Genomic DNA, 27,947 nt, shown 5'->3' with positions numbered 1-27,947 from the left:
GCTTAAGAGGTAACACTATAAATGTTACCAAATAACTACCTGCTATGCTAATGAGGTTACATTATGAACACTACCCTATAAATACCGGCTAAGCTGATGAGGTAACTTTAAGGACACTCCCTTATAAGATCGAATCCCCGAGCTGACAAGGTAAAGGTTTGTCGTTCTGCCCCTGAGCAAGGCAGTTAGCCTAGGAACAGTGGGCCGTCATTGAAAATAAGAATTTGTTCTTAACTGACTTGCCTAGTTAAATAAAGGTAAAAAACAATGTCATACTCTTTATGACCAGACATGATCAGATAGATGGTCTAAACATACAGAGACAGAGGGGCGCTGTTTCGCTCACTTGGATGCTTTCTCCAGTCAGAAACAATTAGCCTCTTGCGAAGTGAAGGAAAATTATGAAAACACAGAGAGATGAAAGACAAATGATTTTTATATGTTTGTTGTATTTTCTTCTTGGTACATTTTTTTTGAGGGAAACCTGGCTTCCTTTGGCATCTATGAATACACGCCACAAGCAAATAAAACCAACCGCGTGCCAAATTCATGTCGCGGGCTGCCAGTTGGGGAACCCTGCCATAAACTTTGATTTACATTTTACATACAGTACACACTCAGAAATACATTTATACATCATTATAAATACATTACACAGGAAGCCATCAAGATATAGTATTTTAATCAGTCTACACTGAATATACTTTTAAAAGATCTTATGTGCTTGATATACTGTGAAATACGCTTTTCCTGATATTGTGAGTTACACTAAGTGTAGGTTCTTGTGTTTTTTTGTTGAGAACTAAATAATTTATAAAGTCGAAGCAAATGAGACACAATTCTTTGAATATTTATTCTAGTCAGTGACCTTGACCTTGAGTAAAGGGCAAAGAGAGGAAGAGGGAGCGAGAGACAGAGAGAGGAAAAGTGGGAGGAAGGAGGGAATCAGTGATCTGTTGCAACACTTTAGGTCATGCATTCATCTTGTGAGAGTCTTGAATCATACTTGTCACAGTCTGTTAATGGCTTACCCTTACTTTAATGTTAACGTTGCAGGTACTTAGCTAGTAATGCTAACGTTGTCGGTACTTATGCTAAAGTTTATGCTTGTGCAGCTGTGCATGTGTGTGTGTGTCCTCAAGATGGAATGCCTGGTTTGCAGTTGCATGTCCTAAGCCCAAAGGGATATACTTCGTATTTGTAAGTAGACATCTAGAATGTGCTTATAATAGTGCGTGTGTATACGTGAGGGTGTGTGTATGTGAGTGTATACGTGTTTGTGCGTTCTCTTTGGCTGCAGTAAATCAGTGTGTGCTCATCTCCTCCCTCTGGAGCAGACGCCGTGCTGCAGTAACGGCAGAGGACACCTACTCATCCAAGGGTGTGAGTGTTTTAGACTGAGGGTGCCTCTTGAGGCTGCATGGTTGTGAATATAAGTATGTTGAATGTATACTGTATGAGTGATACATGTGGTGCATGTGAGTGTGTGCATATCTGATGACTGTAGACCGAGGCTGAGATCTGCAGCACCCTTCTCTTTCTGCAGTAAAATTGTTTTTTTCCCACCCTCAGTTCTGGAAGCGTTCCCAGCACTGCTGCAGTTATTCTCTGGGGAGGAGACCGGACAGCAGAACACACACACACACACACTCACACACACACACACACACACACTCACTCACACACACACACACACACACACACACACACACACACACACACACACACACACACACACACACACACACTCACTCACTCACTCACTCACTCACTCACTCACTCACTCACTCACTCACTCACTCACTCACTCACTCACTCACTCACTCACTCACTCAACTCAACTCCTCAACTCAACTCAGACACTTTAATTCACTCCACTTCCTATTGCATTGATCAGGCTTTTAACTGGGATGAAGTTAATGTTAAAGTACACCTCTCTCTGCTCTATCTACTGCACCTTAGACCACATCTACTTGTCCCAGTCCCAACACACTGATAAGTGTCCCAGTACTTCTTGAAAACTTCCCTATTTCAACAGATTTTCAGAACATACACTTAGCAGAAGTTTTAGACCAAATGTAGAAAGTACTTATCTGACAGATGAAAGGCAAAAAACAAATACATACAGTACCTCATGTGTCTAATATATTTTATCTGAAAGGGAAATGTGTAGATGGCTAATGAAAAGTTCTCCACACCCCCTCCTAAAGACTTTCCATAAATAGTTCATGACGCATGAAATAACATTCCTAATGAATAATAGATCACAATGCAACTAAATTGCAACAGAAGCAGAAATATGCTTTACTGGCCATTACCTGCAGCTGCCTACTTTGAAAGTCCAGTCACTATTTTCAAAGTAAGGTCAGTCAGGTACCCATCCAGTTAGCTAATAATTACAATAATAAAGGTCCAATTGAGCCGAGCAGCTGAAGTAGAAGAGTAGAGACCTGTAGGTCCACTCCTGATTCCTGACATGAGCTGTGAGGTCCAGACTTGTACTGACTCCCCACACTGCAATCCAAAAAGTGCAGGAACATAATGGGAGAGAGAGAGGGCAGGCAAAGGAATGAGATAGAAAAAAGACAGAGTAAGGATGTGTATAAAAGAGAGAGGGGGGGATAGCTCTCTCTGATCTTTAGCTGTGTGTCTTCTCTTCTACTGTAACTGTAGACCGGCGCAGGTGGCCTGGTTTTTGTTTTTTGCTTCATCATCTAATTCCTCCTCACTGTTGTAAGAATGCCTCTCTCTCTCTCTACATCTCAATATCGATACCTTGTTCATTCCATAAAGGGCTATTCTCAGGTTTTAATCATTTAGAATAGATTATCTTATTGATTAATTTTTAGTTTGCCACAAATGAACAAGTCCTGACAGTCTAATAGCACATAATGGGGGGTGTCTGAAAGCTGTAATGGTATTCTGTAATATGTTTATGAAAATAATGTAGTGATCCCTCTACTTTTACAAGTTGCTGACTAATCAGTGATAAAAGGAAGGATCGAATTAGAGAACGCAGTGGCAAGCAGTTTTCTAGAGTATAATGACTCCCAAGTACATTCAGTCAGGCACCAGTGGTCCTCTCTCATTGACATGTGTTGGGTACATCTATCATAGGATGTCAGGGGTGTCAACATGAGAGGAATATTGGGGGGGTCACCATGTTTTTTCACACCGTCTCATCTTTGCACTGCCAGCCATATTACGTTAGCGTAACGTTCTCATAACTCTGCAGTGACACTATGTTCACCGGTTTGACCTTCTGAGGCACACATCCCATCCCTCACACATACTCCCTGGCTCCTTGATTGCCAGATGGTGTACTCATGGTTATAGATGCTAATTATCCTGATGTACGGGAATATGACACTGTCGTTAGACCTGGTTTGGCCAGGCAGGGCTGGGGACAGCAACTAATCCAGACCCCACCACCAACACCATATCCATATCATCATGTGAAAACCTGGGAAGGAGAGAGAAGGGAGGGAAGAGGAGGGGAGAGAAATGCAGTCAGAGGAAACTCAACTGTCATAGTGTAAGGATGAGTACAGACAGAGATGGGGAGGGAGGAGAGAGCGGGAGAGCTCTCAAAGTCACATTCACATTGCAGATAAACACACACCCTCATTTATTCAGGTATAGACGTCAGATATAACAGGAGTAAAATATGTTCACGTTTAACAGCAAACATCTTCACTCTCAATTCTGTGATTTTGAAGCTATGCAGTGTAACTCAAGGGAGTGATTGATGAACGTATAGTTTTTTATTACCAGGACATTGTCACATACCGTATATCAATGTTAGAACATGTCATATCTATTTCTACATCCAGGATGTTTATAAATACAAGGTAGTGCGTAGAGGCTGGCGTGTCCCTGGCGCTCTGTTACAGAACCCCCTCCAACCTGCACTGCAGAACTTTCTCTGATCTCCACAAGCACTATGGCAAAAGTGCCTGCGTCTGCATTCACAGTCAGGAGAGGGGAGGGGGGAGAGAGAGAGGGAGGCAGACAGACAGGGAGGGGGGTAAAGAGGAGGAGAAGGCTAAGAAAGAGAGAGAGGGTGGGGGAGGGAGAGAAAGAGAGAGGGACAGGCAGGCACTGAGCCAAGAGAGAGAGTGCAGGGGAAAGTTGAGAGCAAGCCAGAGGGGCAGGCTTGCAGGCAAAGGGAAGAAGAAACTGGGGCTCTGCTATCCAGGAAGAAGAGAAAGGACCGTCCGAACCAGCAGCCACCAGCCACCAGGGTTACTGCAGCAGCACTCCTCCTGTCCATTCTCTATCTTGTTCTCTCTTCGCTCTCTTCTCTCACTCTCTCTCTCTCTCTCTCTCTCTCTCTCTCTCTCTCTCTCTCTCTCTCTCTCTCTCTCTCTCTCTCTCTCTCTCTCTCTCGTGCCTTTCTCTGCAGAGGAATCGCTGGCTGGTGGAATCTCCTTGACTGCACCCTGACTGGCTGTGCGCAGTGATTCTCCCCTGGCTCAGCTCCTCTGCTCTGCCGTGTGTTCTGACTCAGCTGTGCGGTTTAGTCAGCCTGCTGGTCCGGCTTCTCAGGGAATACAGCCACAGGAAGAGGTACGGTGCAGTACTGTCTCACGCTGCGCACACATCCCCTTTACTCTCTCTCTTTTTCTCTCTCCTCTCTCTCTCTCCTCTCTTCCCCTCTCTCTGTCTCTCTCTCCCGTGTCTCTTCTCTCTATCTCTTAAATCCTCACGATTTCTGATCGTCTTTCTCTCAGTTTAGGAGTGCTCTCTTACCGAAGGATTATAGCTGATTGACTTAGTTCGTCTTGAGTTTGTATTTAAGTCTGTACCCTCTTCCCTTACGCCCCCCCCCCCCCCCACATGCTCCCTATTTCTCCCCTCCTGCTCGCCCTCTGTCTAACCTACAGTCTTTATGATAGGAGTGTCGGGGCTGGCAGGCAGACGCACCGCTACCAGGACTGGATAACAACACAGTGGGACGTGGTGCCTCGGTTGGAACCAGATCAGTCGCCCAGGCACAACTAACAACCAGACCAGGGGGATTCAGGTTTACACAGACCTGACCAGTTTCTGAGGGGATAACTCCAGCCCAACGGACCCTGGGCTGGATCCCACAGCAGGGGGTGTTTTGGACGGGATCGGAGTGCCATGGAGGTTCAGGGGAGTGGGCCTGAGGAGCCCAGGTCCAAGTATCTGTTGTCCTCACACACCACCTGGCCCCGGACCAGCCTGATCATCACTTTACTGCTCAGTAAGACTTTCTGTCTCAGTCATATATCACTTCTCTTTCATCCAATCCTTCTCTCTCTGCACCTCTCACTCCCAGGTTGTCCTCTCTCTCTTTCTGTTGAGTAAAGTTTTAGCAATTTCCCCAATTCCGCAACCCCAACTGCCCTGTAGTGTGCTATGAAACATTTACTGCATTTGCGATCGGATGTAATTTTGCAGATTCTCCAGTTCCATAGAATAGACTCATTACAGTTCAAATCTTGCTCTCACTTCAGAATGGTAGGCAACATTGTGGAGGTTGGCTTTTCATTGTGTGGATTGATTGGTGAATTTTATAGTTTAATTTCTGTGGTGGCTAGAAACTGCTGTCAGTTTGCATGCTGAAGTATGTTCGATGGATAACTAATCATACGTCACCATATAGAATGGGGATTTTATCATCTCAGTGTACATAACACCCCTCTGTTTCACAACCTGAATCCGAGTTCAGAGGTTTGTCACTAAATACGTCATCCAGAGTATTATTATGTAGGACCTATCAGTGGCAGCCAATTGCACAAGCATTCTATCATAGCAATAGTATTCATAAGAATTAAAAGGACTAAAATAATATATAGTGCATTCGGGAAGTATTCAGACCCCTTGACTTTTTCCACATTTTGTAACGTTACAGCCTTATTCTAAAATGGGTTAAATACATATTTTTCTTCATCCATCTACACACAATAACCCATAATGACAATGCGGAAACAGGTTTTTTTTGTGTGCAAATGTATTACAAATAAAAAACAGAAATACCTTATTTACATAAGTATTCAGACCCTTTGCTATGAGACTCGAAATTGAGCTCCGGTGCATTCTGTTTCCATTGATCATCCTTGAGATGTGTCTACAACTTGATTGGAGTCCGCCTGTGGTAAATTAAATTGATTGGACATGATTTGGAAAGGCACACACCTGTCTATATAAGGTCCCACAGTTGACAATGCATGTCAGAGCAAAAACCAAGCCATGAGGTTGAAGGAATTGTCCGTAGAGCTCCACGACAGGATTGTGTCGACACATCCCTACTGTGAAGCATGGTGGTGGCAGCATCATGTTGTGAGGATGTTTTTCAGTGGCAGGGACTGGAATCAAGGGAAAGATGAACAGAGCAAAGTACAGAGATCCTTGATGAAAACCTGCTCCAGAGCGCTCAGGACCTCGGACTGGGGTGAAGGTTCACCTTCTAACAGGACAACAACCCTAACCACACAGCCAAGACAACACAGGAGTGGCTTCGGGACAAGTCTCTGAATGTCCTTGAGTGGCCCAGCCAGAGCCCGGACTTGAACCTGATCGAACATCTCTGGAGGTACTTGAAAATAGCTGTGCAGCAAAGCTCCCCATCCAACCTGACAGAGCTTGAGAGGATCTGCAGAGAAGAATGGGAGAAACTCCCCAAATACAGGTGTGGCAAGCTTGTAGCTTCATACCCAAGAAGACTCGAGGCTGTAATCGCTGCCAAAGGTGCTTCAACAAAGTACTGAGTAAAGAGTCTGAATACTTATGTAAATGTAAATGTTTTTTATTTCTTATACGTTTGTAAAACATTCTAAAAAAACTGTTTTTACTTTGTCATTATGGGGTATTATGTGTAGGTAGATGAGGGAAAAAACGATTTAAACCATTTTAGAATAAGGCTGTAAGGGTAACAAAATGTGGAAAAAGTCAAGGGGTCTGAATACTTTCTGAATGCACCGTAAGTACTTTATTGATATCAGACATTACCAATTTAACACATTTTATTTTATATTTACAGTAAACACAAAACCAAGAGCTTTTGTGCAACATTGAGTTACTGTATTGAATTTTCTTTAGCTTTTAACTCTGAGTCAATTTTATTCCGGTTAACAACATTTCAGTGTGATGAGAAGCTCCTCTGTAGGCCCAGGTTAATAGAGTAATAATGCAGTTGGCTGGTATCAGTGGAAGTGCAATGGGGTAATGGGGACTGGTCTGAGATGAAGTGAGGGATGGCATCAAGACAGCAGCATCTGCTATGTGAAATATTGTGGTCATATCATTAACAGCTAGACAGACTAGGAGCTGTCAGCCAGGCTCAGTCAGGTTCAGGTTCATGCTCTGAGGTTCTCACGCTCTGAGCCAACAGGACTGCAAGACAAGTCCACTCCGTCCCTCCCCTCCAGCCAAGTTATGCCTCGGTGTCTGCAATTAAACTATTTAATATCCACACGATTGCTGGGTGATTTAGGAAATGCTGTAGGCTCATAGTTTAGAGGATTTTCTTAGTCTATCAACATTTTGGTCTAAAATGTTGATAGAGTTCATGATGTGTGCTCAGTTCTGGTACTATGGATGATATAGTTGTACAGGTAGGTCTATGAGGTTTCGTGATAGAATTGTTCTTGAAAGAGACACATGTAGGTTAGAAAGTAGAGCATCACTGTTCCAGTTAGAAGCCTAGCACAAGGGAGAGCCTCACAAATGACAGTTTGGAAACAAAGTAATTACATAAGCAACCCAGTGGAGACTGCTTCTGACAGAATCCATAGGAGGGTCTAGGGTCAGGGTGCCTTTATTTTTCTGGGACAATCACCATGTGAAGTGTCCTGGGGTGTGATGTCCTGGTTTGGCTCTGATTGGGATTTGGTATGAGGCTGAGTCTTTGCTGGATTATCTCAACCTCACTGGATTTGTCTCTTACCTTGTTATTTTTCCATTCAAGTTAATGGCCATATCCTGAAGAACCTGCACTATCTTCAGTTACAGCTATATATCAATGGTCACCAAACAGCAGAGAAAATATATAGACACAGATGCAGGGTTGTCACTAATTTCCACAGCCACAAAGTCATAATTATGACTAAACTCCTTCTACAATTTATCTTCTTAAAATCTGATTTTCAACCTTACCATAACTTTAAATTAAGACCAAAAAGCTAATTGTTGTAGCCAATTTTGACTAAACTGTGGAATCTGATTTTGTGGCTGTGGTATCTAGTTGAAAACCAGATGCAGAATCACAATGCAGAGTTACAGAGAAAGACAACGAGTGAGGAAAAATGAGAGCGGACCAAATAACAGTGAAAGAAATGAAAAGTGGAGAGAGACAGAGAGAGAGAGAGAGAGAGAGGTGCATCTGCCCTGTGGGTCGTTCCATTTCATTTCAGCAAGTCATGACACCCACTATCTTTGATTATTCTGAAATAATTTCTGTAGTTAGAAACGAATAAGATTAGCATTCCTGCAACATTATTTTAATGAAAAATCATTTGAACTCTGAGAATTTAAGCTAATTGATTGCATCCAAATTGGCCATTTAAATGTATACGATTCATATAATATTAAATAAATATAGTACCTAACATTACTCTAACAATGAGTAAAACATGAGGAATCCAAAGATATTGTCAAAAGCCACACCAATCCCACCCTAACAATGAGTATACAGTAATAATTTCTCTGTCTGACAAGTAGTATGGAGCTGCAGCTCTGAGTATTGTTTCTTCATCCTAGGCAATGTGTTCTCAATGTGTTCTCCTCCTTCAGAGAAATTAGACATTGAAGTTACAGTAGGTTTATGTTCCAACCCACACTACCATTGAAAAGTTTGGGGTCACTTAGAAATGTTATTGTTTTTGAAAGAAAAGCAAGTTTTATTTTGTCCATTAAAATAACATAAAATGTATCAGAAATACAGTGTAGACATTGTTAATGTTGTAAATGACTATTGTAGCTGGAAACAACAGATTTTTAATGGAATATCTACATAGGCGTACAGAGGCCCATTATCAGCAACCATCACTCCTATGTTCCAATGGCACTTTGTGTTAGCTACTCCAAATGTATTATTTTAAAAGGCTAATTGATCATTAGAAAACCCTTTTGCAATTATGTTAGCTGAAAACTGTTGTGCTGATTTTAAAGAAGCAATACAACTGGCCTTCTTTAGACTAGTTGAGTATCTGGAGCATCAGCATTTGTGGGTTCGATTACAGGCTCAAAATGGCCAGAAACAAAGATCTTTCTTCTGAAACTCGTCAGTCTATTCTTGTTCTGAGAAATGAAGGCTATTCCATGCGAGAAATTGCCAAGAAACTGAAGATCTTGTACAACGCTGTGTACTACTGCCTTCACAGAACAGCGCAAACTGGCTCTAACCAGAATAGAAAGAGGAGTGTGAGGCCACAGTGCACAACTGAGCAAGAGGACAAGTACATTAGAGTGTCTAGTTTGAGAAACAGATGCCTCACAAGTCCTCAACTGGCAGCTTCATTAAATAGTACCCGCAAAACACCAGTCTCAAAGTCAACAGTGAAGAGGCGACTCCGGGTTGCTGGGCAGAGTTTAGGCAGAGTTTTAAAGAAAAAGCCATATTTCAGACTGGCCAATAAAAAAGAAAAGATTAAGATGGGCATAAGGACACAGACACTGGACAGAGGAACTGGACAGACACTACAAAGGCCATCATCCCGGAGTTTCCTCTTCGCTCTTGACGTTGAGACTGGTGTTTTGTGGGTACTATTTAATGAAGCTGCCAGCCGTTTCCAGCTACAATAGTCATTTACAACATAAAAAATGTCTACACTGTATTTCTGCTCAATTTTATGTTATTTTAATAGACAAACATTTGCTTTTTCAAAAACAATGACATTTCTAAGTGACCCCAAACTTTTGAATGGTAGTGTACATCTTGATATTACCAGGTTCTAACCACTAGATGGTGCTGTTCCCCCCACCCTCAATGTTAAAGGTATAGTTCACCCAAATTACATATTAGTGTCCTTATCCTGTAAAGGCGTCAGCATGCTTCAGTTATATATATTTGTTTCTATGTACCTGCACTGTTGGAGCCCGGAGCATCTGCTTCCCTGTACATGTCACTACTAAACAAACTCTAATGTTATTATTATTATTTTTGTATTTTACCTGCTTTTTCTCCCCAATTGCGATCTTGTCTAATCGCTACAACTCCCCAACGCGCTCGGGAAAGGCAAATGTTGAATCATGCGTCCTCCAAAACATGATCCGCTAAACCTCGCTTCTTAACACCCGCCACCTTCACCTGGAAGCCAGCCACACAAATGTTTCGGAGGAAACACTGTTAAACTGATGATCGAAGTCAGCCTGCAACTCCTGCCACACAAGCGGTTTCTAGAGCGTGATGAGCCAAGTAAAGCCCACCTGGGCAAATCCTCCCCTAACCCGGACGAAGCTGGGCCAATTGTGCGCCGCCTATGGAACTCCCGGTCACGGCCGGTTGACATAACCTGGGATCGAATCCGGGTCTGTAGTGATGCCTCAAGCACTACGATGCAGTGCCTTAGACCGCTGCGCCACTCGGGAGGCAAACTAAATCTAATCTAAACCTAGTAATATCAGGATGTAGGATGGGACGTAAACCTAACAGCTTCAAATACATAAAATTAATTGGGAATAGATTACAGAGGATGAAGAAACAATTCTCAATACTGCAGCGCCATCCTACTTGTCAGGCATAGAGAACTGATACTGTATTCTTTTTGTTTGGGTGGGATTGGCGTGGGTTGTGGGAGGTAGCTTTTGGACATTTCTTTGGATTCCCCATGTCAACAAAACAATGTTGCAAAAATGCTAATCTAACAACAGAAACAATTTCAGAACAATCTGAGATGTGTGTGAGTTTCTGCAGCATCACTGTGCTGCATTGGGACAGTGTGTGTGTGTGTGTGTGAGAGAAAGAGAAAAAGAGGGAAGGAATCGGAGTGAAAGAGTAATTTTGCTCCCTGTGCAGCGCTCCCTGGAGTTTACAGCCATGTATTATCCCAAACTGCTTGTCTAAACCTGACCTTGAGTTGGTTATTGATGTGTCACACAGCTGAGGTGTGATGTAAAAACAGAGAGGGGGGAAAAATATTTAGGAATGGGGGCTGTAGAGGGACAAACAGAGCAAGAGAAAATGGGATAGAAAGGGACAGCCAGGACAGTTAATACTATTGTTTAGTGAATTTGAGGAGAGGACAGACTGGGCAGAGGTGGAAAGTATGTGAGCAGCATTACTGTATAGTCCCAGTGATGGCATGTAACCAGACTAACCATCCATCATCTTTAGGTCCACTTGAGAAGTGTTGGTGTCGGCATTATCTGGATTGTGTTAAAGAGGTGGTGGGACCTGCGTTATTTGGATTCCCTTAAAGGGGAGATGAGCCCGAACTAATTAGCTAATTACTGAGTTTAATGGCCTCACAACATCCCAAACACACAAACTGTACATACAGATGTAGGATCTTAATTTGAGCAAGTTTGCTGCAGCAACAGGAAATGTAAATGATGTGGATAATAAATTGCCATTTTTGTAGGGGTTGATACTTTTATTTCAAAGGGGAAATTACACACTGTAGACACCTTTTTTAAACCTCACAAGTTAAACATTTCCTGCTTATGTTATTTTTAGTATTACATTGTTGGATTTAGAGCTTGCAAGAAAAACATCACTGTAACATTGAAACTTGAGTTCTCCTGCAACAGGGTGATCAAATGAAGATCCTACATCTATATGTAGGAATAGCTCTTTTTTCCCCCCCTGTCCCATCCTTCTTTCCCCTTCTTTCACCCTCCCTCTCACTACCGCTAGACTGGGGGTCTGTGCCATAAGATTACTGCAGACCTAAGTGTGTGCATACGTTTGTGGCGGATGTGTATGCAAATGAAAGTACGGAAGTGTATATACACTTGTCCTGTCTTATTGCAATATGGACATTCTCTGTACAATAGTTAAGCGTGCAGTTTCTCATTTGCTAAGAAGCGTCGGTCAATACTGAAGCCACTTCAAAACTCTAGTCTGCATTACCAACATGAATCTTGGCCAAACAGTTAATCTCACCTCCAAAACACTTTATACTGTACATGCAAAAAAATAAGCTAGTTCGACCATAACTGGCAACAATTCTCACTCAGAAAGCAACGTTGTCACTCATAACACACTGACCTTAAACACACTAACAGGGAGCATTACATAAATTAACTTTTCTTTGAATTATTTCACATAAATCAATATTTCATTACAATAACACCTTTTCACTTTGACTGTACTAAAGTATATGTAACAAGAATGAATCAGAAATGCCGCAATTTGCGTCAATAGCCTTTATTTTTTCTATATCTTTGCATATAGTCATTTACTTAAATTGAAACAAAACATTCCTGAAATTCCAGGGCTGCAATAATAATAAAAACATGTATAGTAGAATCCCTCATTGTACAGTACTGCAGCGCCATCCTACTTGTCAGGCATAGAGAACTGATACTGTATTCTTTTTGTTTGGGTGGGATTGGCGTGGGTTGTGGGAGGTAGCTTTTGGACATTTCTTTGGATTCCCCATGTCAACAAAACAATGTTGCAAAAATGCTAATCTAACAACAGAAACAATTTCAGAACAATCTGAGATGTGTGTGAGTTTCTGCAGCATCACTGTGCTGCATTGGGACAGTGTGTGTGTGTGTGTGAGAGAAAGAGAAAAAGAGGGAAGGAATCGGAGTGAAAGAGTAATTTTGCTCCCTGTGCAGCGCTCCCTGGAGTTTACAGCCATGTATTATCCCAAACTGCTTGTCTAAACCTGACCTTGAGTTGGTTATTGATGTGTCACACAGCTGAGGTGTGATGTAAAAACAGAGAGGGGGGAAAAATATTTAGGAATGGGGGCTGTAGAGGGACAAACAGAGCAAGAGAAAATGGGATAGAAAGGGACAGCCAGGACAGTTAATACTATTGTTTAGTGAATTTGAGGAGAGGACAGACTGGGCAGAGGTGGAAAGTATGTGAGCAGCATTACTGTATAGTCCCAGTGATGGCATGTAACCAGACTAACCATCCATCATCTTTAGGTCCACTTGAGAAGTGTTGGTGTCGGCATTATCTGGATTGTGTTAAAGAGGTGGTGGGACCTGCGTTATTTGGATTCCCTTAAAGGGGAGATGAGCCCGAACTAATTAGCTAATTACTGAGTTTAATGGCCTCACAACATCCCAAACACACAAACTGTACATACAGATGTAGGATCTTAATTTGAGCAAGTTTGCTGCAGCAACAGGAAATGTAAATGATGTGGATAATAAATTGCCATTTTTGTAGGGGTTGATACTTTTATTTCAAAGGGGAAATTACACACTGTAGACACCTTTTTTAAACCTCACAAGTTAAACATTTCCTGCTTATGTTATTTTTAGTATTACATTGTTGGATTTAGAGCTTGCAAGAAAAACATCACTGTAACATTGAAACTTGAGTTCTCCTGCAACAGGGTGATCAAATGAAGATCCTACATCTATATGTAGGAATAGCTCTTTTTTCCCCCCCTGTCCCATCCTTCTTTCCCCTTCTTTCACCCTCCCTCTCACTACCGCTAGACTGGGGGTCTGTGCCATAAGATTACTGCAGACCTAAGTGTGTGCATACGTTTGTGGCGGATGTGTATGCAAATGAAAGTACGGAAGTGTATATACACTTGTCCTGTCTTATTGCAATATGGACATTCTCTGTACAATAGTTAAGCGTGCAGTTTCTCATTTGCTAAGAAGCGTCGGTCAATACTGAAGCCACTTCAAAACTCTAGTCTGCATTACCAACATGAATCTTGGCCAAACAGTTAATCTCACCTCCAAAACACTTTATACTGTACATGCAAAAAAATAAGCTAGTTCGACCATAACTGGCAACAATTCTCACTCAGAAAGCAACGTTGTCACTCATAACACACTGACCTTAAACACACTAACAGGGAGCATTACATAAATTAACTTTTCTTTGAATTATTTCACATAAATCAATATTTCATTACAATAACACCTTTTCACTTTGACTGTACTAAAGTATATGTAACAAGAATGAATCAGAAATGCCGCAATTTGCGTCAATAGCCTTTATTTTTTCTATATCTTTGCATATAGTCATTTACTTAAATTGAAACAAAACATTCCTGAAATTCCAGGGCTGCAATAATAATAAAAACATGTATAGTAGAATCCCTCATTGTACAGTACTGTGAGGGTTTTAGTTCTCCTTCTCTCCTGCATTTGGCCACAAGTTCTCATCAACATCACATTTTGTGTCTTCTCTGGCGATCTTGGAAAGTATCTTCTGGAATGTCTAATCTAACCCTGGCAGTCTTCAGGAGAAGTGTCTCCACACCCTGGCAGTCTTCAGGAGAAGTGTCTCCACACCCTGGCAGTCTTCAGGAGAAGTGTCTCCACACCCTGCGTTCATGGCCTCCAGTAAGGACATCTGGTCATGTGAATGGTGGTCATAAACCTTCCACCTCTACGCAGAGAAACTCCTCTATGGGGTTTAGGAAGGGAGAGTATGGAGGCAGGAATAGTACTGACATCCTGGGATGTGCAGCAAACCAGTCTGTGACTGCAGCAGTTTGGTGGAATGCCACATTATCCCACACAACAACAAAGGTAGGGGAGTTTCTTGCCCTTCTTTCCTCCGCTGCCACAAGTCAATTATGCAGGTCATCCAGAAAAGAAACGAGCCTCTCTGTATAGTAGGGGCCAATGAGTGGTTTGTGTAACAGCAACATTGTGATGTTAGCTCCTCTCGGGCCTGGGACATCCACGGTTGATCTGTACAATCAAATTTCATTCCTCTGCAGCATGTTTTTGCCAGGTTGAATCCAGCTTCATCCACAACGAAGAATGTCTGTGAAGTTTGCCTGACTTCCATCTCCATTACTCTCTAAAATACAGTAAATCCACAGGTTTACAGTACTTTACATTATGCATAGCTGTGTATGTACCCTCTTTGGTTATTGAACAGACATCTTACCTGGACATATTGATACCACAGTTCTTTCACATGTTCACCATTTCTCTGAAAGGGTACAGTGTACAACTGCTTCATCCTTATTTTATGTTTCTCTAGGACTCTTGCAATTGTCGTTGTGCTGACCGTATTCACATTCCTAAAAGTGATATTGTCTGCCAGCACTCTGTCCCGAATTTCCCGCAGTTTTATTGCATCGTTGCCAATTACCATGTCAACAATGGCAATTTCCTGCTCATCTGATAATATTCTGCCTCTCCCTCCTGTGGGAGGCAACCTTTGGATCCTACTGAAAAACACAACAATCAGCATATTTCAAAATGTCAGTACATGTAAAAATACTGTATTGTACTGTAATATGTAGTTCAATTATCATAGAAGGATGCACATCTCACCTGCTGTTTTGCTGGAAAATTCGTACTATTGAACGCTGCAGATCAGGTATCAAGGTAAGACCCAAGTGCAGACTGTGTGAAATAACAATGTTTATTGTAACAGGGGCAGGCAAACGACAGGTCAAGGCAGGCAGGGGACGATAATCCAGAGTAGGAGCAAAGGTACAGGATGGCAGGCATGCTCAGGCAGAGTTCAGTAATCCAGAGGTAGAGCAAAGATACAGATCGGCAGGCAGGCTCAGGGTCAGAGGCAGGCAGAGTGGTCAGGCAGGCAGGCTCAATCAGGACAGTCAAGGGTCAAAACCAGGAGGGCGAGAAAAAGAGAGACTGGGAAAAGCAGGAGTGCAGACTGATGGCGCCGACAGAGATGGTCGCCTCACTTCGCGTTCTTAGGAAACTATGCAGTATTGTTTTTTTTTATGTATTATTTCTTACATTGTTACCCCAGGAAATCTTAAGTCTTATAACATACAGCCGGGAGGAACTATTGGATATAAGAGCAACGTCAATTTACCAACCTTATGACCAGGAATATGACTTTCCCGAAGCGGATCCTCTGTTTGGACTACTACCAAGGACAATGGATCGGATCCCAGTAGGTGACCCAAAACAATGGTGCAGACGGAGCGGTCTTCTGGTCAGGCTCCGTAGACGGGCACATCGCTCACTGCTCCCAAGTATACTACTCACCAATGTCCAGTCTCTTGACAACAAGGTAGATGAAATTCGAGCAAGGGTTGCCTCCCAGAGAGACAGAGATTGTAAAATTCTGTTTCACGGAAACATGGCTCACTCAGGATACGTTAGTCGGTACAGCCACCTGGTTTCTTCACGCATCGCGCCAACAGAAACAAACATCTCTCTGGTAAGAAGGGCGGGGGTGTATGCCTTATGATTAACGAGTCGTGGTGTGATCATAACAACATACAGGAACTCAAGTCCTTTTGTTCACCTGACCTAGAATTCCTTACAATCAAATGCCGACTGCATTATCTACCAAGAGAATTCTCTTCGATTATAATCACAGCCGTGTATATCCCCTCCAAGCAGACACCTCGACGGCCCTGAAAGAACTTCATTGGACTCTATGTAAACTGGAAACCACATATCCTGAGGCTGCATTTATTGTAGCTGGGGATTTTAACAAGGCTAATCTGAAAACAAGGCTCCATAAATTTTATCAGCATATCGAATGCGCGACCCAGGCTGGCAAAAATTCTGGATCATTGCTACTCTAACTTCGCGACGCACACAAAGCCCTCCCTTTGGCAAATCTGACCACGACTCCATTTTGTTGCTCCCAGCCTATAGACAGAAACTAAAACAGGAAAAGCCCGTGCTCAGGTCTGTTCAACGCTGGTCCGACCAATCTGATTCCACGCGTCAAGATTGCTTCGATCACATGGACTGGGATATGTTCCAGATAGCCTCAGACAACATTGATGTATACGCTGATTTGGTGAGCGAGTTTATTAGCAAGTGCATCGGTGATGTTGTACCCACGGTGACTATTAAAACCTTCCCCAACCAGAAACCCTGGATTGATGGCAGCATTCGCGCAAAACTGAAAGCGCGAACCACTGCTTTTAATCATGGCAAGGCGACCGGAAACATGACCGAATACAAACAGTGTAGCTATTCCCTCCGCAAGGCAATCAAACAAGCTAAGCGCCAGTATAGAGACAAAGTAAAATTGCAATTCAACGGCTCAGACGTGAGAAGTATGTGGCAGGGTCTACAGTCAATCACGGATAACAAAAAGAAAACCAGCCCCGTCACGGACACCGATGTCTTGCTCCCAGACAAACTAAACTTCTTTGCTCGCTTTGAGGACAATACAGTGCCATCGAACCATCGCAGGGCTGCCGGCCCAGACGGCATCCCTAGCCACGTCCTCAGAGCATGCGCAGACCAGCTGGCTGGTGTGTTTACGGGCATATTCAATCAATCCCTATCCGCTGTTCCCACATGCTTCAAGAGGGCCACCATTATTCCTGTTCAAAAAAGCCCCGTAGCACTCACTTCCGTCATCATGAAGTGCTTTGAGAGACTAGTTAACGATCATATCACCTCCACCCTACCTGAGACCCACTCCAATTTGCTTACCGCCCCAATAGGTCCACAGACGACGCAATCGCAATCACACTGCCCTAACCCATCTGGACAAGAGGAATACCTATGTAAGAATGCTGTTCATCGACTACAGCTCAGCATTTAACACCATAGTACCCTCCAAACTCACCATTAAGCTCGAGACCCTGGGTCTCGACCCCGCCCTGTGCAACTGGGTCCTGGACTTGCTGACGGGCCGCCCCCAGGTGGTGAGGGAAGGAAACATCTCCACCCCGCTGATCCTCAACACTGGGGCCCCACAAGGGGGCGTTCTCAGCCCTCTCCTGTACTCCCTGTTCACCCATGACTGCGTGGCCATGCACGCCTCCAACTCAATCATCAAGTTTGCAGACGACACTACAGTGGTAGGCTTGATTACCAACAACGACGAGAACCCCTACAGGGAGGAGGTGAGGGCCCTCGAAGTGTGGTGTCAGGAAAATAACCTTGCACTCAACGTCAACAAAACGAGGTGATCGTGGACTTCAGGAAACAGCAGAGGGAGCACCCTCCTATCCACATCGACGGGACAGTAGTGGAGAAGGTGGAAAGTTTTAAGTTCCTCAGCGTACACATCACGGACAAACTGAAATGATCCCCCGACACAGACAGCGTGGTGAAGAAGGCGCAACAGAGGACAAGGGGCAGTCAGACAAGGTTTCGACTCTAGACACAAACGGTGGGAAAAATACAGAGGGTATGGGGCTTACAGAGGACGAACAGCAGAGTGGCTAATGATCTTGGAGTGGGGGGAAAGGTCTTGGCATCTGGGGGTGTAGCCGCGGAAATATAGCGGCGTGCCAGCGCCTCAGGCTTGACTTTCTTGGATACCGGTCGGTGCTGCAGAAGCGAAGTGGCCTTACTGAACCCCTCCTGGAGGTTCTGGTAATCTGCGGAGCGGTCCGGGGCAATTTCCAAGCCCCCAGGAAGACATCCCAGGGCAGGCAGAGCTGACTTCAGGCAATGAGTGTGGCAAGACGGACACCAGCCCACGATGGCACCAGTAGCTCAGTCAATGGAGGGATTGTGTCGTTGGAGCCAAGAGAATCCCAATACCACGGGAACCTGCGGAGACTCAACCAGAAGGAATTTGATCGTCTCGCTGTGGTTCCCCGACACTCGTAGGTTGACGGGGGTGGTCTGGTGGGTGACCTGGCCTATAGATCGCCCGTCCAGCACTCTAACACCCATAGGAATGGAGGGGTTGAGTGGGGATGCCCAGCTCGGATGCTAGGGTAACGTCCATGAGACTCACATCGGCCCCCAAGTCGATGAGTTCCTGGAGAGACTTGGACTGGTCACCCCACAGCAGGGTGGCATGGAGAGGGGGGCGAGTAAGGGGAGAAGAACAATTATCTTTAAGACCCACCAGTGTACTCAATCCAACGAATGAGCTAGATCTCTTGAAGGAACAGGTATCCACAAAATGACCGGCAGTACCACAATACAGACAACTCTGGTCCCAAGTCTGCGTATGCGTTCGGCTGGGGACAGCCCTGCCGAGCTGCATCGGCTCGGGAAGAGGTGAATCGGCAGTCTACGGAGGCTCTTGGAGGGACTCGGGTAAGCATGGATCCTCTCCGACGTAGACGCCGGGTACTTCCAGAGTTCATCAGCTGCAAGTTGGGATCCCTGAGTGAGTGTGGAACTCCACCGCATAGTCTGTCACACTGAGGGTGTCCTGCCGATGCTGGAGTAACTTCCTGGCAGCCTCTCTCCCGGACTCCGGAGCCTCAAACTTTTCTCCCCCCGCCACGTATACCTCCAGACTGAGGCAGACGGCAGATTCTTGTTTCAACACTGCCGTGGCCCAGGCGAGTGACCTCCTGGACATCAGCGTAATAATGTACGCTATCTTCGAGGGGAACGAAGAAGGCTGCAGCTCGAAAATGAGGGAACACTGGGAGAGAAAGGCCCGGCAGATTCTGGAGTCTCCATCGCAGCGCTCTGGGGGATGTAAGCGGGGCTCCCGGGAAACCAGGGTGACGGCGCTGCTACCAGCCGGGCTACAGAGGGTCTGGGAGGTTACCGTCGTGGTAGGCTGCCTAGTGGGCAACCCATGGAATTGCTCTCGCAAGGCTAGGTCGTGACGTTAGGCCACGTCCTGGAACCTTTCCATCAGACCGCGAAGCAACTCCTCATGCCTACCAATTGTGGCTCCTTGGGAGGAGATGGCATTGTGGAGCTGGTCCAAGTCTGCTGGGTCAGTTTGTACTATCAGGTATCAAGGTAAGACCCAAGTGCAGTCTGTGTGAAGTAACAATGTTTACTGTAACATGGGCAGGCAAACGACAGGTCAAGGCAGGCAGGGGTCAATAATCCAGAGGTGGAGCAAAGGTACAGGACGGCAGGCATGCTCAGGCAGGCAGGCTCAGAGTCAGGCTAGGCAAGGGTCAAAACCAGGAGGGTGAGAAAAAGAGAGACTGGGTAAAGCAGGCACTGAGACACAAAACCGCTGGTTGACTTGACAAACAAGACGCACTGGCACAGACAGAAAACACAGGTATAAATACCCAGAGGATAAGTGGGGAAGATGGGCGACACCTGGAAGGGGTGGAGACAAGCACAAGGACAGGTGAAACAGATCAGGGCTTGACAGCACCCTTAAACCGGCCTCTCTCAAAGAGAGACCATGGTTTACAACAACATGATCAATAATTGTGGCCCTTATCTCATCAGAGACCACCGCTCTTGGTCTTCCTCTCCTTTGTCCTCTACACATTCTCCCACTCCCTGCCACTCTTCTTTCCCCACCAACCTGTCTACCTTGAGCCATGTTTCCAAACTAAATCATTCCGAAGCCGTCCTCTTTTGTCTGTTTTGGTAATGAGACCAAAAACAGGACACTTGGGTAGACTTTCAGCTGAAATTGCAATCAGCTGTGTTTGGAATGATTAAATATTCTGCGGAGATGTTCTATATGTTTCAATCTAGTTACTGCAGAAATGCATGACATTTGCCATCATTCTGTTTTGAATGTGTTTTTAACAGTTTTAGAAACAGTGTGTTAGCATTTGAAAACATGCTGCAAATATATAGTTTTGCAGGTCGTGGAGTATGATTCAGAAAAGAGTTAATTGATTTCGGAGAATGTGGTCATTGAATGCATTTTGTGTGAAAGCAATGAAAAATGATTCACAGTTTGGTCCACATACACTTCTGTTTCACTGACTGTGAAGAGTTTTGACAATGTGATTTCAGTTTTGACCAATGCATGTTAGCGATTGAAAAAAACTAAGTGTATGTTTCATTAGTAAAATGGGTAATCGTTCATATATTTTGCTGTTCCTATCCTTCTGTCAGTAACTATCTGGGTTAAGGTCAAAGGGAAGACATCAGAACCAGATATGATATTGACCCTCAGTTTAGGTCAGACATAGGGCTCTATTTAATCCGTATTGCTATTCAGTGTTACAGCGTGATTGAAATTTAAAGGCAATGTTCCCTCGTTAGCGGAGACTGCATTCACGGTAAACGCTGCAGATGTCGGCTCAATAGGAAATGTACTTTTACATTTCTTTCAGCGATACAGGTTGAATAGAGCCCGTAGTCTTCAAATCCGTGATAGTTGGCAGGATCAGTTAAGAAGGGATAGGGGTAGAGAGGATTACAATAGACATCAGTCAATCATTCTTTGACAGCTCTACAGTATGTCAATGGATGAGCTATAGTAACCTGTGAATGGGCCAGGGATGAGTACATCTCTCTCTCACACAAAGTGCAGCACAATTTGACAGGATTGTAAAAGAGACGAGCTGGCAAGTTATGCACTTGTTAAGTAAAATAGATGATATTTCGGGAAGGATTTAATTCTGGAAACAGTATCCATTGAAATGTTGAAACCACATGAGTAGACTGTGTACTTTCATTTCTCACTCAGGTGTGTGTTGTCTTTTTCCTTTCTGTATTTGTTAGTAGTATTGTGTACTACCTTTTAAATGTTCCCCTGCCCCCTCCCTCCCAGGTGTGTGGTCTGCTCAGGGCCTGGAGATGTCCACAGGGAAGGTCCCGTTCCTGGAGGCGTTGAACGGCAGTACTGTGATTCTACCCTGCACCTACGCCAGCTGTATCGGCATCAAAAACCTCTACTTCAACTGGCAGTACAACGACAACGGCACTATGCAGAAGGTGGGTCAGAGCTGCCCTGGCCCACTGCAGCAACAGCAGCCACACAACAACTACTGTCATTTATGTCAGCTCAGATCTCACACTGATAGCGGCAGGGATATTCAAAGTCAGTGTGGGGAGATCATATTTTCAAGTGTTCTAATTTGTGGTGAAGACCCAATGATTTTTCTGCATCAGTAAGTGATATCTCTAATGTGAGTGTTTTGATTGGAGTTGTGGTCAGATATTGTGAGTGTCAGATGATTGTCGACTGCCTGGTCCTCTCAGGTGTGTGAGTCTGTGATTCCGTTAGACGGGATGGATCCCCATCCAGTGAGTATCTACCGGGAGCGGGTGGATTTTATCGGCACCGGTGATCACAACAACATCTCCATCCTGCTTTGGAACATCACCTTTGAGGACGAGGGCCAGTACACCTGCTTCGGACGCAACCCCAAAGAGAAGGGCAAGAACCACAGCGCTATCTTTACCCTTGTCGTGGTGGACGAGTGTGAGTATTAACTAGCGTTCTCTTTGCTTTACTGCAGGCAGATCATATACTGTAGGTCCTCTGGTGCTGCCAATGGGCAGGGCGGATACTATATGGACCACAACGTCTAGATGTGTTGTGCTGTAGACGATGCACTGTAGGTAGGTACTGTTTGTCTGATCAGCCTCTACCTTCTCCTCTCCCTGGTTCCTTCTCGGCAGTACGAGTGGTGGACAACACTCTCACCATCATAATTGCTTCTGCAGTGGGCGGAGCCATCGCCCTGCTGATGACTTTCATGCTGGTGAAGAACTTCATCCTCTTCGTTCTCTTCAAAATCGAGGAGAAGAAGTGAGTAAGACAGATAGGGCCACAGAAAGTAGCCAACTGGCCATCCACACAGAGGAACACCTTTAGCACATCTTGCCTCCAAACTGTAGTAAAGCATTAATAATGTTGGGCTACAATGTCAAATACGTAGAAAACGCAGGTGTCTCTTCTAACCCTCCTCTCTCCTCTGCTCCTCTCGTCCACAGAAAGATCGAGTGCCTTGTACAATCTTCCTCAGCAGATGAAACAAACAATGTCTCAGGATCCAAAACTTCGAAACCAACGACACCAAAGAAGAAATGAGAGTACTTGCATGTATGTACAACCATATATAAATATACAGTTATATCTATGCATATATTTATATGCACAAACATGTGTATGCACTCATGTGACTCCATGGGCAGGTTTCTTGGGCAGGTTTTTTGGACTGAGAAGCACGTCTGATGGAGATTCTTCATTGAAAGTGTTTGTTAGTCCAATAAGCTTAGGCTGTGTCCGGGAAACCACCCCCATATGTTCAAGTTGATATATTGTTTAAAAGAAAATCTTAAACCTAGGACTGTTTTTCATATGATAATTTAAAAAAAGAGATTCATTGAATATACGCTTGAGACAGGGAATAACGCGATGTAATAATGTTGTTTAAACTGTGCTGGATCCTGCTCCTCTCTTCACCAACCGCACTACCCTGGGCTTAACTGAAACTGTCTACAAATTCAAATATTGTGTTTTGTGGAAACACACAGTCTAATTCAATCTCCAGTGACATTCTTCCACTTCAGATTCAGCTTATTCAGTAATGCTCTGATTCACATAGTTTAGTGTTGTTTAGATAGAATACAATGATATTAACTCTGCCTATCCAAAAGTGATTAATTAAGCCTATTTTATAATATTGTGAAACAAAGGTCTTTAAAAGGGTGATACTGTGGTGAGACGTGAGAAAGGATCCAGTTCAGAACTTAATACACTTTCTTTGCTTGATATAAAGCACTGGTGCCTGTTAGCGCTTCTATCTTCCTCTGCTGATAGGAAGACTAAATACTGCAAAACCATTTACCAAATGCAGAAAAACGCAAGCGAATATTACTGCAAGCTGATGAATGAAATTATAGACAATCCCTTGAAACCAACCCCGTAGAAAAAATGAACCTCTAATAATGCTGCTTTTAAGACAAATAACCTTTTTAATGCATTTATAAGCATGTGAAACCCCAGGGCAGATTTAGAGACACAATGCTTGACAATAGACATGTACTCTCTCTTGTGTTCCTTTCCGGAATCCAAGATTTAACCACATGTAATGTGGTAAGTTCTGTCTGCTTTGAACCTGGATCTAAATCTCCTCATATCATGCCAACCCCTGCTACATCCAGTGTGCCAAGGCTATGCACACTATTTGGTAAAGTGGGTCTTCTGGCATGAACATTAACCTCCCCCCAACAGAAATATCCACCACATTTCTTATAGTAAGTCATTTACAAATGGATCTCTCTTTGCTGTACAGAGCACATTCACACACATTCATGTTTTTACACACTGCAATAAGTACCCAGCAGAATTTATGATGGTTCATTCATGGCTCATGATTCAACACAAATTCACCATCTGCAAAAAACAGATATCGATCAGCTACAGTCATTACGGATACCTCCACTAACTACACCATAAAGAGATGCATGGGGCAGCAGTTAAGTTGCAGGTAGAGTGAAAGACTGGAACAGATCTTTACTGGACAGTGTAGAATAGAGACATAACTAATATCCCATATTCAGCCCATTTATTTTGCCAAACTGGGATAACCCTGAGAAACCCACGTCTGATCAGGAATGGACTGGGATAACACTGAGAAACCCACGTCTGATCAGGAATGGACTGGGATAACCCTGAGAAACCCACATCTGATCAGGAATGGACTGGGATAACCCTGAGAAACCCACATCTGATCAGGAATGGACTGGGATAACCCTGAGAAACCCACATCTGATCAGGAATGGACTGGGATAACCCTGAGAAACCCACATCTGATCAGGAATGGACTGGGATAACCCTGAGAAACCCACGTCTGATCAGGAATGGACTGGGATAACCCTGAGAAACCCATATCTGATCAGGAATGGACTGGGATAACCCTGAGAAACCCACATCTGATCAGGAATGGACTGGGATAACCCTGAGAAACCCACATCTGATCAGGAATGGACTGGGATAACCCTGAGAAACCCACATCTGATCAGGAATGGACTGGGATAACCCTGAGAAACCCACATCTGATCAGGAATGGACTGGGATAACCCTGAGAAACCCACATCTGATCAGGAATGGACTGGGATAACCCTGAGAAACCCACATCTGATCAGGAATGGACTGGGATAACCCTGAGAAACCCACGTATGATCAGGAATGGACTGGGATAACCCTGAGAAACCCATATCTGATCAGGAATGGACTGGGATAACCCTGAGAAACCCACGTCTGATCAGGAATGGACTGGGATAACCCTGAAAAACCCACGTCTGATCAGGAATGGACTGGGATAACCCTGAGAAACCCACGTCTGATCAGGAATGGACTGGGATAACCCTGAGAAACCCATATCTGATCAGGAATGGAATGTCATTTGGTTCCTAAGTTACTATGGAAACCCATTGCTAGTCAACTACACTGTCAAGATACAATAGTGGTGTTTTTAACACACTGAATGTCTTGTTTTGAAGATACTTCCAGTGTGTGACAGAATTGAGGGAAAACCATGTTCAGGGAAGAAGTTCACGTCTATGTCCATTGTCCAGGAACTTGCTGAATCTGTCATTGTATAAACATAACAAATATACCTCCCTCAATCACTTGCTGAACCTGTTTCTAATGTGGACAACCCCTGGTGTTGCTGTTCCCATAGCATAGCCCTTCAAATAAATGCACTGGCTTGTAGCAATAGCAGGAGGATATTTTGGGCACTTTACCTTAGATATGTATATTCTTCGGCTGTGCTAGACATGTGTGTAAACAGAGATGTGTTGTATCGGTGGAGCAGTGAGCGAATGAACCTAAATGTATATTTAACATGAGGGTAAAGTTGAATGAATGACCTTTGCTATCTTAGATGAGAACAGACCGACACCATGGTTAGGCCATCGACAGTAGTACATGTACTATCTCTGGTTGGACATGGCTTTGAGCTTGTGGCACTGAATCCCTGGCTGATTCATACTCTCCTAAGATAACAGTGATACTATGCAAACACAAACACCACTACGGAGAGGAAGACATCCACGCACTGTAGGACAGGCTGCTGCAGTTCCCTCAATGGGATTTGCTTTCGCAAAGCTGCCCTGACATCACAGCAACATGACTATACTGTAGCTACTGCAGGATTCCAATAAACCATTTTGAGTTCCTTTTACTGTGATAATGTAAGCAATAAAAATGACAAGAGCAACAGTAATCAAAGTGGCATATGGGAAATGGAGTTGATCCAGGGTAGATGAGGAACATAGGCTTATAGTGCAAGGTTATTCAGTCCTTGAGGTCTGCAGCACTGCTAGTTTTCATTGTTTTTAAACGGAGACTGTCTGGTTCAGACCTGTGAAATCACCTGTAAAGAGATTCTGGCCAATCAATTAAGTACAAAGATGAAGTACATAGTGCAGACCTTGCTGCTCAGATTTGAATACTTATTTTGCCTGCAATGCACTGATGTATAAGCTTCCCCTTCTCATTCTGGGAAGCTAGCCTCTTTTTTCTGTTACTACAGTATGTGGCCCTTTTGTCAATGTTTGGAAGGCACATAGTGGTGTCTTCTCTCATGTATAGTTTAGGTCTGTTGTGATGTGTGAAAAGACCTTCAAAGGTTCCTGAATGTTAGAACCTATGGAGCTATGCAATATACAGTGTAATTTAAAGGAGCAACATGTAAGATTTAAGCAATAAATCAAATTGCATCATGTTTTTTTTAAGGAGACTGCTTACAAATGCTTAAAAATGACATAGTACAGCTTACCTTAGCTTTCCGAAAAAGATTGTTACAAGGACGAAGAAGTTTTGTACTGCTAATGTTCTTGCTATTGTTGTCAACCTCACAAACGAGAACCAATCGTAATACAGGAAGTTGTACACAACTAATTTGCAGCGTCACGCAGCATTCTAAAAAATAGATTTTATTCTTGTGATATCTATTCCTTTGCTACTACTGGTATGTAATTGACATTTGGCACTAGTTGCAGGTGGAAATGTTACATGTATAACCTCTAAACAAAGCCGAACTGTGAAAGTGACTCACGTGTTCTGTTGAAATGCCCTTACACAGTTCTGGATGACCTAGTACCAACTGTCTTCCTTGTTCCCTTTATTTTGACAACTGTACTGAAAACTGGATAGGTGAAGCAAAAGTTCAATCTTTGTGGTTTGGAAATTCTGAGAACACTTTGTTGTGCCAAGTTGTAGTAGCGGAAATAGTGACCTCATCCATTATTGCACTTAAGACAACAGAATGTTTGAATCTATAATGTACCCAGACATTACTGACCCCTTAGTCCCACATTCCTCTTCCAACTAATATGAATGTACAGCCATATTTCTCCCATTCCCTCAAATGATGCCTCCCATGTAATCTCTCCATCATGCATATCCGCTCAAATGTTATTTATTATAAAAAGCCACAAGAATCCAATAAACTTTTGAATACAACAGTACGTTGTCTTTTTTTTTGCATGTCAAAATTGGACAAGTCGTTATCAATCAACCATAAAATATATTTTTTTAATTAAATACATAACTCATACAGTACTTACATCTCTAAGACAATATAAAATAAGAATACAAAGAAACTTTACAGGTCAGTATTGTGAGTCAGTGCAATGTGTATGTCCTTTGACTGTGTGAATGTTTTCCAGAACCAATCAGCGCTCATTGAGAGAGAATACCAGTCAGTTTACAGTAGTTACCGCTGAGAGAAACTGGATTTTCAGTAGTACTTCTGAAAAAAAAAAAGGAGAACCAAATCATATCAGGTAAGGAATTTCAACGACACCTGTAAAAGTGGGAATGCAACACAATGAGGTATCTGTTATCCATCACATACTCTGCAGTAAACCCCAGGGTGCCCCGGGGGGCACAGCCCACCCCCCAGCTCACCACCCCCACCAGCTGCCAAAACCAGACAGTGGGAGTCCCCTCGTGTTCCTGTCACCCTGGGAGAGAAAGAGGGAGTGAGAGCAAAAGAAATGGCATTAGAAGACAGATAAATGCAAAGTATGACTACATTGCCAGTGTGATAGTCTAGCAAACTTACTAAAGGTAGACATTTTGTAGGCCTGTGTGTAACGGTGGAGCAGCTTTACCTGAAACGCGTCCACTTTGCCCTCCACCAACCACACTGAGCAGAGAAAGAGGATGAGTCAGAGGCAATCGGCAGTTGAAACAATAAAGCCAATTCCCCACCCGTTTCAGTAAAAAGCTGAGGGATGGGGTGACCTCCATGATATCAAAATTGTATTTT

At 43.7% G+C, this 27,947-nt stretch overlaps 1 protein-coding gene across 1 annotated transcript; it reads left to right on the top strand.

The window, feature by feature from the left end:
* The first annotated feature begins 4,198 nt into the window (after positions 1–4,198).
* LOC139534244 (sodium channel regulatory subunit beta-4-like) lies at positions 4,199–27,136 on the top strand. Its single transcript, XM_071333211.1, has 6 exons — positions 4,199–4,569; positions 4,899–5,230; positions 21,485–21,648; positions 21,916–22,138; positions 22,339–22,468; positions 22,654–27,136. The coding sequence occupies exons 2-6, from the start codon at positions 5,128–5,130 to the stop codon at positions 22,748–22,750; spliced, it is 717 nt and encodes a 238-aa protein (XP_071189312.1). The 5' UTR covers positions 4,199–4,569; positions 4,899–5,127; the 3' UTR covers positions 22,751–27,136.
* Positions 27,137–27,947: the final 811 nt, after the last annotated feature.

The sequence above is a fragment of the Salvelinus alpinus genome, chromosome 1, assembly GCF_045679555.1.
Source record: "Salvelinus alpinus chromosome 1, SLU_Salpinus.1, whole genome shotgun sequence".
In the NCBI taxonomy this organism is placed as follows: domain Eukaryota; kingdom Metazoa; phylum Chordata; class Actinopteri; order Salmoniformes; family Salmonidae; genus Salvelinus; species Salvelinus alpinus.
Note: the sequence above shows the minus strand (reverse complement) of the source record. Positions and strands in the feature narration are given on the sequence as shown.

Bases quoted from the DNA above. Each gene is read 5' to 3' on its own strand.
- LOC139534244 (XM_071333211.1), top strand. From the start codon at position 5,128: ATGGAGGTTCAGGGGAGTGGGCCTGAGGAGCCCAGGTCCAAGTATCTG. The intron at 22,139-22,338 runs GTGAGTATTAAC...CCTTCTCGGCAG, and splicing joins CCTTGTCGTGGTGGACGAGT to TACGAGTGGTGGACAACACT. The intron at 22,469-22,653 runs GTGAGTAAGACA...TCTCGTCCACAG, and splicing joins TTCAAAATCGAGGAGAAGAA to AAAGATCGAGTGCCTTGTAC.